The sequence below is a fragment of the Arachis duranensis genome, chromosome 3 (genome assembly GCF_000817695.3).
Source record: "Arachis duranensis cultivar V14167 chromosome 3, aradu.V14167.gnm2.J7QH, whole genome shotgun sequence".
In the NCBI taxonomy this organism is placed as follows: domain Eukaryota; kingdom Viridiplantae; phylum Streptophyta; class Magnoliopsida; order Fabales; family Fabaceae; genus Arachis; species Arachis duranensis.
In genome coordinates, this window is record NC_029774.3 from 41,799,914 (window position 1) to 41,813,047 (window position 13,134).

A 13,134-nucleotide genomic window follows, 5' to 3' on the forward strand; every position below is an offset into this window, starting at 1 on the left:
TTCAAATTCTTTTGCCAAAAAAGCATAATAAGATTTATGACCTTTTTTTCAAGGATGGAGTGTAGAAAACTGATCCAGAAGTTCTGAGTCAAGAAGCGGAGTCTTTCTATAAAAGCTTATTCTGTCATTTGGATGATGTTGATTTGGGTTGCCTTGGTGATGTGTCTCTTCCTTCTCTGAATGAGGAAGTTTGCAATAATCTTACGGCACCAATTACTACGGAGGAAGTTACAACAGCTGTTTTTTACATGAACTTTTTTAAGCTCCGGGTCCTGATGGATTTCAAGCTTTCTTCTTCAAAGAATATTGGAAAATTATTGGTCTTGATGTTTGGAAGATGGTTAAGCAGGTAGTCTCCGGTGTTACTCTTGATCCGAGAATGTTGGAGACTTTACTGGTTCTTATTCCAAAGGTTGAATCACTGGTATCTATGAAAGATTTCAGGCCGATTAGTCTCTGCAATGTAGTTTACAAGATCATCACGAAGATCCTTGTTAATAGGCTTTGTCCTCATCTTGCGGAGATTGTTGGCCCGCTTCAAGGAGGATTTATTCCGGGACGAGGAACTATTGACAACATCATTATTGCTCAAGAAGTTCTCCACTTTATGAAGAAGACTAAATCAAAGAAAGGCACATTGGCCTTTAAGATTGATCTGGAGAAAGCTTATGACAAAGTTGACTGGAGGTTTTTATCTCATACCCTTAAGAGCTTTGGTTTTCCTATTCCTACAATTAATTTGATTATGAATTGTGTCACTGCTTCTTCCTTATCTATTCTTTGGAATGGGAATCGTCTGAATAGCTTTACTCCTAGTCGAGGTCTTAGACAAGGAGACCCTATGTCACCCTATCTTTTTGTGTTGTGTATGGAGCGATTGGCATGCTTTATTAGTCATCAGGTTGATTTGGACTTGTGGGAGCCGATTGCTATTTCTAGAGGGAGACCAAGAATATCCCACTTATTGTTTGTGGATTACTTGCTTCTATTCTGTAAAGCTACAAAGAGACAAGTGCAAAATGTGATGTTGGTTTTATAGACTTTTTGCAAAGCATCTGGGATGAAGATTAATGTGGAGAAGTCTAAAGCGCTTTGCTCCAAGAATGTCTCTGCAATAAGGAAAGAGGTTTTCACCGGGGTATCCTCTATCAGATTTGTCCAGGACTTGGGTAGGTATCTTGGAGTTACCCTTAGCCATTCTATTGTGACTCGTTCAGCTTTCAATGGTGTCCTGGATAAGATTCGGAGTAGGCTAGCAAGCTGGAAAGGGAATTTACTCAATCGGCTAGTAGACTCTTCTTGGTTAATTCTGTTGTAACCGCTATTCCCACGAATCAGATGTAGGTCTCTATTTTTTCCAAAGGAATTATTAGTAAATTGGAGTCTATGATGAGGAATTTTCTTTGGAAAGGACAAGTTGATGGAAGAGGATTGAATCTTGTTAGTTGGAAGGTACTGGTTACTCTAAAAAAATATGGAGGTTTGGGATTAGAGATCCTTATTGTGTAAATATTGCTTTTCTTGGGAAGCTAGTTTGGACTTTTTTCCAGCAGCCAAACAAGCTATGGGTCCAATTGTTGGATGCCAAATACCGATAATCTATATATGACTTTTTAGTTATTCTAAGAACAAGGACTCTCCCATTTGGAGGTGTCTTTACAAGGCTTGGGAAGTGTTGAAGGATGGGTTTGCTTGGTATATTGGAGATTTGAACCAGAATTTTTGGTTTTCTAGATGGAGGAGAGAAAGACGGTTATCTAATGAGATGGATTATGTTCACATTTCTGATTCGAGTCTCCGGATACAGGATATTTGGTCAGTTGGTAGGTGGCATTTGGATACTCTTTATTCTCCTTTATCTCAAAATCTGAAAGGTAATATTCTTTCTTACAATCCAGATGAACAAGCAGGTCCGGAAGTGGGTTGGTATTGGTGTGGGTCTGCTGCCAAAGTCTATGACTCACGCAATGGTTACTTGTGGTTGTGTAAACAGCTATTTGGTTGGGAGGAGCGGGAGAATTGGCTTTAGCTTTGGCTATGGCGTCAGCTTGTTCCGGAAAAGCATAAGTTTTTGGCTTGGTTGTGTCTTAAGGAGGCTCTTCCTACTGCAAGTTTTCGCTTTAGAAGAGGGATGTCGTCATAGGATAGGTGTCTAAGATGTCTTTCTAGCCAGGAATCGGTTTTACATTGTATTCGGGATTGTCCAAAAGCTCAGCTTGTTTGGCATAGGTTGGATATTTCTTGTCATCCTTTGGATTTGAAGAACTGGTTCTTGTATCATAGCAGAGAGCATCTGTTCAAGTTCTTTTCGGGACTTTGGTGGATATAGAGAGTAAGGAATAATGACATATTTAATCCTCATAAAACTTGGCCTCCAAAAAAAGTGATTTTGTCTGGCATTAACTTTAAAAAAGGATTTTAGGAATATTTTTGAATTACAACGTATGTCTCTTTCCTCTACTCTAAATGGTTTTTGGAATCCCCCATCCATTGGTACTTTTAAGATTAACTGTGATGCTAGTTATTTTGGTTCGGGTGATAGTGTTGGTTTTGCTTGTGTTATCAGAGATTGTAATAAGAGTTGACAAATGGGGTGTTTGGGAATGATTGAGAGTAATAGTATTCTTCAGGGAGAATTGTTTGTCATTTGGAAATGATATCTCTTAGTTTGGGATGTGGGTCAACGAGATGTTATTTGTGAGACGGATTGTGTGGAAGCATTTAATCTTGTTACTTAAGATGGTTTTGGGTTTATTGATCCATTGGTACTCAAAATAAGAGATATCATGCATTGGAATTGGCGTGTTGACTTTCATTTGATTATGAGAGATGCAAACACGGTGGCAGATACTATGGCAAAGATTGCGATGAAGTTACAACTTTCACATGTGGAGCTTCTTTCATCTTGGGAGGAGTTTAAGAGTAGTCTTAAACAGGACTGTCCCACTATTTAAACAGTTCCTTGTTTTGTTTGTTTTGTTTTTCTTTGTTTAGTTTATTTCGGTCACAAAAAAAATAATAATAATAATTAGAATCCATTTAAATCCGTTAATATCATTTATACTAATAGATATTCTGCGCATTTGTACCGTTTTATACATGATATAAAAAAATAAATAATTTAAGGTGGAAACTAGAGTCAACTTTACGTGAAGTTGAATGCACATTTTATACATGATATAAAAAAATAAATAATTTAAGGTGAAAACTAGAGTTAACTTCACGTGAAGTTGATATCTGAGAGCCGTTAGATGATTTGACTAAATTTTTATTTAATAGCTCTGAGATATTAACTTCACGTAAAGCCAACTTCACTCGAGTATTTTAATTAGAATGGGTAAACATAATTTGTTGAAATAGAACAGCCATTTTACTTCATGCATTTATAAATAACCAAAAAAACTTAACAAAATGCATATATATTAGAAAAATAATGAGTGAAAATTTTTAGTTTATTGAAAATGATATTCGCTGAAAGATGTAGTAAAATATTTAATTATGTAAATTAAATTAATAACGATAGACAAAATTATGAAATATATATACTTATATAAATATAAATGTGCAAATTAAAATACAGTTGACATAAAAATTAAGAATTATCACTTAATCGTAGACTAAAATTATGTAATGTCATAAAGAGATTAAATTATGTAATGTCTTAAATTAAAAGTATAATGTAAAGTCTCAAAATTAAACACACCAACATAAAAGAATACAATAGTGTCTTCAATCCAATTTTTATTACTGACCTTGGATAAATATTCAACATCTTTAGACCTAATGATACTGATAACTGTCTCCAGATTTTTGTTGTGGATAAAATTTCTCTTTCTAATTTTGCATCACCCGGCACTTTGGCAATTAAATATATTAGTTAAACAATATATACATTTTAGTTAAACAATGATTATAAAATCTTTAGTTTATTTAATATAACATTTACCTAAAATTCTTAGTAAACCGTTTTATTATATTAATTAAATAAAAAATAACAGGAATAATTTTAAAGTATATATTTATACAAATACAAAAAAAGATAAATTAAAACACAATTGTGATAAAAACTAAAAATTATCTTGTTATCATTAACTCAAACAAAATACATGTTTTTCAATTAAGTCCATTTTAGGTAAACAGTTTAATTAAATTTGTTTGGAAAAAATAGCTTAAATAATAAATGACTATATTAAAAGTAGCTTACAAATAAGTTATTTTGTGTTTGAGTTTTTAGTTCTAAAAGTATTTATTTTAAAAGAAATGTGATAAAAAGTTTTTTATTACGAAATAAGTCATTTTTTTAACTTCTCTATAAACTCGTAAATAACTTCTTAGAAAGCTGCAGTTTGGTTTTAAAAATTATACTGGATATTAATACTACTACTATTTATAAGGCAAAAATTCAAAAAAATTACTTTTAAAGCTTCGCAAACGGGTCCTAAATACGATATCTGTATATTACATCTATCAATATATTTAATTGAATTGGATCATCCGTAACAACAACTGAAAATCAACAATATCAAAATTTATTCATGAAAACAAAACAAACATAACAATGAACACTCTGTATTTAAGATCTGCAATATTACTCAACTTCTCATCCTCATCAACAACCATGCAAATTTGTTGAAAAATATGAGCAACACAATTAACATTAATAATTGAAAAATAAAATAATTATGAATATAAATTTTGTTGTTTAAAGCAATTCTATAATTTTAACTTTTATGTTTACTATATAATTATTATACAGAATTTTTAACTAAATTAATTGATCAACTACATTAGTTGATCAACTCAAATGATAATTAAAATCTTAATTAATAATACAAATCTTAAAAGATAACAAATTTCACATTACTAACTCTTTAAAATTTAATAAATATAAATATTAGGGCAATGTACTTATATAAAATAAAACTGAGAAACCTTTACCTAAATGCAACATTTGCTATTTCGTTATGTGAGTGTCCTTTTTTTATTATTATATAAACCGTGGTAGTTAACTACGATTTTTTTTTAATTTACATGTAAACCGTTGCAGCCTTGCACGGTTTATGGAGGAAAAGCATTGAGAGCATTGAGCGTAAACAGCGGTAGGTAAAGGCAGAAATATCACCATAAAATCCTGTAACCAGCCACAGTTTATGAAGGGTTTTTTAAAGATATAAACCCTTGCAGGCTGTCACGGTTTATAAGGAGAGGAATTTTATATATATGAGCGAGATTGAAACTGCTGAAGAGATCATTATCACACAATGACTAGTGAGGAAGAGAGTTTTTTTGTTTTAGTGCATTGCTATGGAAAAATTAAAAGAAGCAAAAAATATGGTGTGAAATTCAACGACAGAGAACCATTGAGTGTATTGCCAATAAAAATATACTAATACAATTTAAATCGTATTAAAACATAAACAAGTTTGTTGAGTCCATAAACAAACTTTAAGTAAATAAACTTATTTATTTATTTACTAAACTTATTTATTTACCTAAAGTTTGTTTATGGATTCAAGAAACTTGTTTACGTTTAATACGATGTAAATTGTATTAGTATATTTTTATTTTTCATCAATTTAATTTTATTTAAATAATTAGATTTTTAAATTATAAAATTTGTATTAGTTTATAATTTAAAATTTAAATAGATACAATTTAAATTAATGATTTATAAAATTGTATGTATTCGTATTATTGTACTCATATAATTAATTATATTTATTCGATTTTTAAAAAACAACGGTGGTTAATTTTTTTTATTTAAATACATTCATATTATTTAAAATATTAAAATTTAAAATTTTAAATAAATTTACTTATATTAATTTTAAATTTTATTTAAAATAATACAAATATGTTTATTTAAATTCAAAAATTAAAATAATAAGAGTACATTTATTTAAAATAATAAGAGTACTTATATTAATTATTTAAATAAAATTAATTATTTAAATAAAAATTATATCTATTGTAAAGTTTGTTTATGGACTCAACAAATTTGTTTACGTTTTAATATGATTTAAATTGTATTAGTATATTTTTATTGGTAATAGACTCAATAGTTCTCTGTCATTGAACTTCACACCATATTTTTTGTTTCTTTTCATTTTCCCAAAGCAATGCACTAAGATAAGAAAACTCTCTTCTTCACTAGTCATTGCGTGATAATGATATTTTCAGCAGCTTCAATCTCGCTCATATACATAGAATTCCTCTCCCCATAAACCGTGGCTGGTTATAGGATTTAATGGTGATATTTCTACTTTGCTAAACCGTGGCTACCTACCACAGTTTACGCTCAATGCTTCTCCTCCATAAACCGTGCAAGGCTACCACGGTTTACATGTAAATTAAAAACCGTGACTAGCTCCCACGGTTTATATAATAATAAAAAAGACACTCACATAACGAAGTAGCAAATGTTGCATTTAGGTAAAGGTTTCTCAATTTTATTTTATATAAGAACAAGGTTCTGAAAACCGGACCGGACCGGTCAATTTGACCGGTTTAACTGCGAACCGACAATACATGCGGTCCGGTCCTCTTGTATTAATCGGCGGGAAAAAACCGCAAAGAAACCGGTAAACCGGTTAAAAACTGGCCGGTTGGACCGAACCGGTGACTGGCCGGTTCTTTAAAAAACACAAACGGCGCCGATTGTAATGGTTTTTTTAAAAAAATAAAAAACTGAAACCCGACCCGCCCGGCTCGCCCGACCCGTTACCACACGGAGCCCCCTTCTTCCCCATTCCCAAATCACAGTCTCACACTCTCACTGTCTCTTACTCTTACACCCTACCCTAGCCCTCTGAAGAATTCGAAAACCCCAGCCCAGACGCCACCGCCGTCGCCGGGGTTTGCAGGTCGTGACCGCCACCACCGTCGTTCATTCATCTCAGTCTCACTCCAGATTCTAGGCGTGAATGGTGAACCCTAGCCCCTTCTGAAGCATTCGAAACACAGCCTCATCCTGGGATTCCTTTCCTTGTATTTATCTTCCTCATCCTCATCAAACACAGCCTTCTTCGATGAATTATCAGAATCATTAACAATGGAGTAATTCACAGTAAAAACAATAAGATTCACAGATTAATTAACACTTATTCAACAATTATTCAACCCATAACAAGTTCACAAATTAACTAACAACAATTATTCAATAATTGTTATAAAAAAATACCTAGAAGCTAGAAGCCCTAGAACAGAGCAGAGCAGATCCTCCTGAGCAAGAGGGGGACAAGGGCACGACCGAAGGGATGACATGTGGAACAGAGATAGCGCCGGTGACGATGGAACAGAGCTGCGCGACGAAAAAAGGAGGCGAGCCCGGCGACGATGGAACCGAGCTGCGCGACGGTGCTTTCAAAGTTAAAACAGTAGCTGCACGATGGTGGAACAGAGCTGCACGATAACCACGGTGGCTTCGAAGCTCGTTTCGGCGATGGCGGCGGGAGATGGACGGAGGTGAGGGAGTGAGATCGATGACGGAGAGAGGAAGGAGGAGCTCGAGGGTGATGGGAGGGATGGGTTCGCGTTTAGCCGTTGTGTGGAGCTAAGGTTGCTGGGTTTGGTAATTGGCTAGGACACCCCAGCAAAACGATGACGTCTTGCGTGCGACCCACAGTGAGACAGATGAGAGAGATCGAGTAGGAGAGAGAGAGGATAGGAAGAGGAGAGAAGAAGATGAAGAAGACCTTCAGAGGCGTGAACGAGAAGGTTTCTGAATCCAGATGAATAACAATCTTGGTTTTTTGTTTTTTTAATATGTTTAACATAGATGAAGGATAATTTTGATTTTTTATTTTTTTAACATATTTTTGTTTTGTTGTTTCAATTATTTGAAACTATAAAATTAGGATTAATTGAATTCTAAAATTTGATTAATTTAAAAGGATATTTTTGTCTAATCAAATAAAAGAAGGATGTTTAAGTCTTTTTATAAAATTAAATAAATAAATATTTTTTATTTTTATTTAATTAAAAGGGTATTTTAGTAAAAGTAGTGATATACTATATATTTAAAAAAAATTAAATGCTGATGTGAAAAATAAATTTCACATGTCTTATTGTTATTTGTCTATATTTTAAACATATCGGTACGTATTTATTTATCATCGTACCGTAGCAAACACCTATTATATATTTAATCTCTTTATATAGAGAAAAAATCTAGCAAAATAAATTATCAATCGAACATTACTGACATTAAAAAATTGCATTTGAAGTATAACAACTATAAAGTAGTATATATTGACTTTATGCCGATCAATTTGAATAAAAAAATCAAAAATAATATTTATTTATCATAATTTATTTGTAAAATTTAATAGACAATATTTTAGATTCAAATTCTAAATTATTTGTAAATCTCTTAAAAAAATCAAACTTTATTTATTATTCAAACAAATTAAACAAAAAACCAGATACTCAATTCAAACTCTGAATTTAAGAAGAAAAAATTTTTGTTCAAAATCGGATTAGTTAATATATAAATTAAAATGATGAAAACTCAAACTGTTACAACAACATAGAAATTATAAACAACCTAACAAAAATGAGTCCACTTAGAACAAAGTACATTAATCCTTCGCCTGTTAGCCTCTCGCAATAATACAGTAAGTTCAAGAGGCAGAAATACCAAAAGGCTTGATTCTAAACTTAATTTGAAGAATTATTTATAAATACAAAATTATATCATTTAAAAAGAACTTGCATACATAAGAATCTAAGAAAAAAAATTGATAACTTTAACAAAGTAAATGTGTTTTAAAAATATTTTATGAATAAATCAATTTTTTTTTTTACTTTTGGATAAAGTTTTATTTCTATTAAGGATAATATATGATATTTTCTTTGATTTTTAACTTTTGCTAAGCGAGTAAGAAAAAAATTACAAAGTTTAAAAAATCAGAGTTATATATATTTTTAAAAAAATTACTCTCTATTTGCCATCTTTTCTCCTACAAAGTTTTTACTCTGATTTTGGTGTGTCTATGCTTATATCTTTCTCTTATATATATTTTTAAAACTCATGTTGTTTTAGCTGGTTCAATCTGTGGACTATACTTGTGAGTGAGGAAATGTTAAATTGATGATTTTGAACACGAACCATACATGCTATACACGACCACCTAATTTAATTTGTTTAAAATATAGTCTTACTGTTTTACTATATTACAATTTTAGAAGATTAATATACTCTTTTAATTTTATTATGACAATTTTAATATACTCATTTGTTTAAAATAATTTCATCTATTTATACAATTTTTAATAAAATTATTTTGTGTGTGTTTATCTTTCATAAATTACCTAAGAATTTCGTGATAAAATAACCAATGTTGGATATGTGCACGATCTCTAAGTGGGTTGTGACCCGACTCACATTAAATAATGCTATGAAAGAATAATTTAAAATTATTTTATTTAACTTAATAAATATAATTTCATAGGTATAATATATATAATTACATATTTATTACCTTTAATATTATAAGTTATTCTGAGTAATTATTAAATACAAACAAAAGGCAAAAAAAAAAAAAAACAGTGAGATCGAATTTTGTTGTATGTTAATTAATTTGAAATTAGGTGCACGCAGGCTGTTGATTTATTGAAAAAAATGGTGCACATAAATGCCAAGAATTTGGAGAAGCAAACAGCATTAGACTTGCCAATGATTGAAAGAGCGTTATTGAATGCTAGAGCAAAACTTGGTGCATCAATTGTTGTTGAATACTTTGACTACGTATGTTTGATTATAAGAATAATTGTTAATTGTTACTGGGAATGTGATTCTGAATATTCATATAAAATTTTGGATTATGCTAGGTAACTAATAACTTTTTTGAACCAATATGAACAACTATCAATAAAATAAAAACATTCTATACTTTTAAATTACCCATCTAAATCTTAATATTAGAATAATCATCTGCATATTAGTGAAATGAACATCCGATATATCTATTGTTCACCGATGTTATTGGTTACCTATACTTTTTCAATTTCAACTCTTAGTATGAAGTCCTTTTTATTTTGAGTTAATCAGAACCGTTACTGTGTATAATTGTATAGCAGGTAAAATCACGTGCTTTCTTTTGTATAGTTAACTTAGAATATATAATCTTCCTATAATTTATTCACAAATCTCAAGGTCCTCAAACCAATAAACTTTACATAATACATAAAAAAACGAAGGTTAAAGATTGCCACTTATTTTAACAGGGCGATTCAAGGGTTGAGTTCACTTCTGTTCAGTTCCTCGGTTCTGAAAAGAAAATCAAGGAAGGTTATCAAACATGGCAAATATTAGTGAGTTGTATGGTGCTGCTTTGTTAGGAGAAACAGACACTATCTACAAAGTTATTCAACAGAATCCACGCATTTTGGAGGTGGTTGATGCAGTGCCATTTGTCAACACTCCTCTGCACACTGCTGCATATGCAGGTAAAAGTCTCTTAAATCTCCAATTTTACTATTTAAATCATTTTATAATTTACTGGTTTAGTTTAGAGTTTAGACGTTTAATAATATATACTCTCTTAGTTTTGTGTAAAATATGATTTTTATTCTCGTTTACAGGACATCTAGAATTTTCTATAGAGATTATGAGATTGAAGCCTTCATTTGGTTGGAAGCTAAACGAGCAAGGTTTTAGTCCAATCCACCTTGCATTACAAAATAATCAACACAATCTGGTGCGTCGCCTTGTAGAAATCAACAAAGATCTCGTTCGAGTTAAAGGAAGAGAAGGCGTCACTCCTTTGCATTTTGTATGTCAATCTGGTGATGATAATGAAAACATCACACTTTTAATTGACTTGCTTGAAGCATGCCCTGGTTCTATTGAAGATGTGAATATGAAAAATGAGACTGCACTCCATATTTCGCTCATAAATGGAAACTTGAGAGCCTTTCAAATTCTGGTTGGCTGGGTCAGGAGCATTGTCCGTGAGGATGCTTATTCTTTAGAGCGCTCTATTTTAAACTGGAAGGATTCAGATGGCAACACCATTTTGCACATAGCAACACTCAATGCTAACCAGCAGGTATCAGTTTTTGACATTGCCATCAACAACTAAGGATCAAGATTAGTCCACTTTTTATAGCTCTTAATCCACCTGTTGATAACTTCCGAGACACCTGCTTTTAAATTCTTGAAAATTCTGTCATTTCTTTCCAACAAAGTATTCTAAATTTATTGAAATTTAGTTGTTAATTAATTTGAAATTGGGTGTACGCAGGCCGTTGATTTCTTGATGAAAAGAGTGAACATAAATGCTAAGAATTTGGAGAATCGAACAGCATTAGACTTGGCGGAAGCTCTTGCTTTACCAACGATTAAAAAAACATTATTGAAAGCTAAAGCAAAACGTGGTGCAGCGGTTGATGATAATTTCAACCGTGAAGACAAACAAAAATTTAATTCACTTCTGTCACTTCTTCTCATACGAGCGGATCGCAATAGAAGGCAAGTAAGTGAACAACAACGCAACGCTTTAATGGTAGTTGCTACTCTGATCGTGACCGCAATTTATCAAACGGTTCTGAGTCCCCCAGGTGGACTCACTCAGGGTGGTAGCGACAATGGTCCAAATAGTAATAATCTTGTAAACGCTACTTCATCCCTCAATTCTACTGCAGTAGGGACATCTGTCTTGTCAGACAATGTTTTCGCTACTATTACAATGTTGAACTATGTCACCCTTTTGTTAGCGATTACCATGATTACTGGGTTGATGCCAACTACAAAATCATCCATTGTTGTATCAATCCCACTTGTGATGTTTTTTATAAGTTATATAGTATCTGCGGCAGTCATATGGCCGTCACAGAGTAGGGCAAAGATTTGGTTTTGATTGGATGGATTGAAGTCTATGTAATCAAGGCGCTTGCTGTGTGGTGTTCTTCTTGTACTCTCTTTCTTTTGGTTTCCTATGTCTGTGAGTGACCTTTGGCATTCATGTGATATGCCTACTTAGACTGGTTTTAGGTGTTCTTCAAGATGTTGTTGAATTAAATACTAGTTTCTGAAATTACACTTGGATTGTATTTTAGTTTTTAAAATTTTGATTTATTTAATTTGGTCTTTTAATTTAATATTCATCACTGATACTTTATTTTTATCACAAAATTGTTAAACTTAAAATCCTGAACCATGAGATGTGTACTTAGATAGAGTAACGGTTACTTTACTAGACTTTCTAACTGCTGTTTAAGTGACAATTAAAATTTTTTTACTTCAATTTATTTTCTACAAAACATTTAAAACCATAATTCAAATTTCATTTAAGAGTTTTAAATGCTTTTTATGGAACAAATTGGGGTAAAAAAATTTAATTATCATGTCGCGGAATGGATCTTCTGATTTTTTTTTTTTAATTATTTGGTAAGATGTGATCTCTCACTATACACTCTTTAAGTGGGATCAAGAAAAAACACGTGAGAGAAAATAGTGAATGATAAAAAATCACACTTTAGTAAATAATTGAAGACAAAATAGAAAAAATCTACTCCCGTCACATAGCTTTAAGGAGTCCAGCATAACTGTCATCAGTCTATCTCAACATGTCGTTAATAGTTCTATGACGAAAATAGAATTAAGAACTAATGTAAGCCACATATGACAAATTCGGAGATAAAATTGAATAAATTAAAACTTTAAATATCAATTAGAATATTAGCTCATTATATATTTATATATAAATATATGTCGTGCCTAACTCATTTTAATATATATTTTATATTTATCAGATATTTTATATAAATGACTGATTTGGTAATTATTTTTTATTATAAGAATTGTTACTAGCAGTTTTATAATATGTGACACAATTACTTTTTAAAAGTATTACATCATTTATAATATTTGGATACTATTAATTTTTACTTCAAATTATCACCAATAATGATATCATTTTAAAAAAGAAAATAAGTATAGTATAGCATAATTTTACATAAAAAAAATTACAAAGGAGTCAACCTACATATTTGAAAAAGTTTGTGGAGTAGATTTGCACATGATGTAAAAGTTTAAAGAATAAAGTGCTATATTAACCCTAATTAAAATTAGAAGTGCAATAATAATAATAATAATAATAATAATAATGGGTTAAATATAGAAAATTTCAG

At 31.2% G+C, this 13,134-nt stretch overlaps 1 protein-coding gene across 1 annotated transcript; it reads left to right on the forward strand.

The window, feature by feature from the left end:
- Positions 1 to 10,212: 10,212 nt before the first annotated feature.
- Positions 10,213 to 12,032, forward strand: LOC107478978 (ankyrin repeat-containing protein BDA1). Its single transcript, XM_052258900.1, has 3 exons — positions 10,213 to 10,449; positions 10,585 to 11,051; positions 11,247 to 12,032. Exons 1-3 carry the CDS (start codon positions 10,302 to 10,304, stop codon positions 11,859 to 11,861), a joined length of 1,230 nt encoding a protein of 409 aa, XP_052114860.1. The 5' UTR covers positions 10,213 to 10,301; the 3' UTR covers positions 11,862 to 12,032.
- The last annotated feature ends 1,102 nt before the right edge of the window (positions 12,033 to 13,134 follow it).

Coding starts and splice junctions, on each gene's coding strand:
- LOC107478978 (XM_052258900.1), top strand. CDS start 10,302: ATGGCAAATATTAGTGAGTTGTATGGTGCTGCTTTGTTAGGAGAAACA. Junction 10,450..10,584: donor GCACACTGCTGCATATGCAG/GTAAAAGTCTCT, acceptor TCTCGTTTACAG/GACATCTAGAATTTTCTATA. Junction 11,052..11,246: donor CACTCAATGCTAACCAGCAG/GTATCAGTTTTT, acceptor GGGTGTACGCAG/GCCGTTGATTTCTTGATGAA.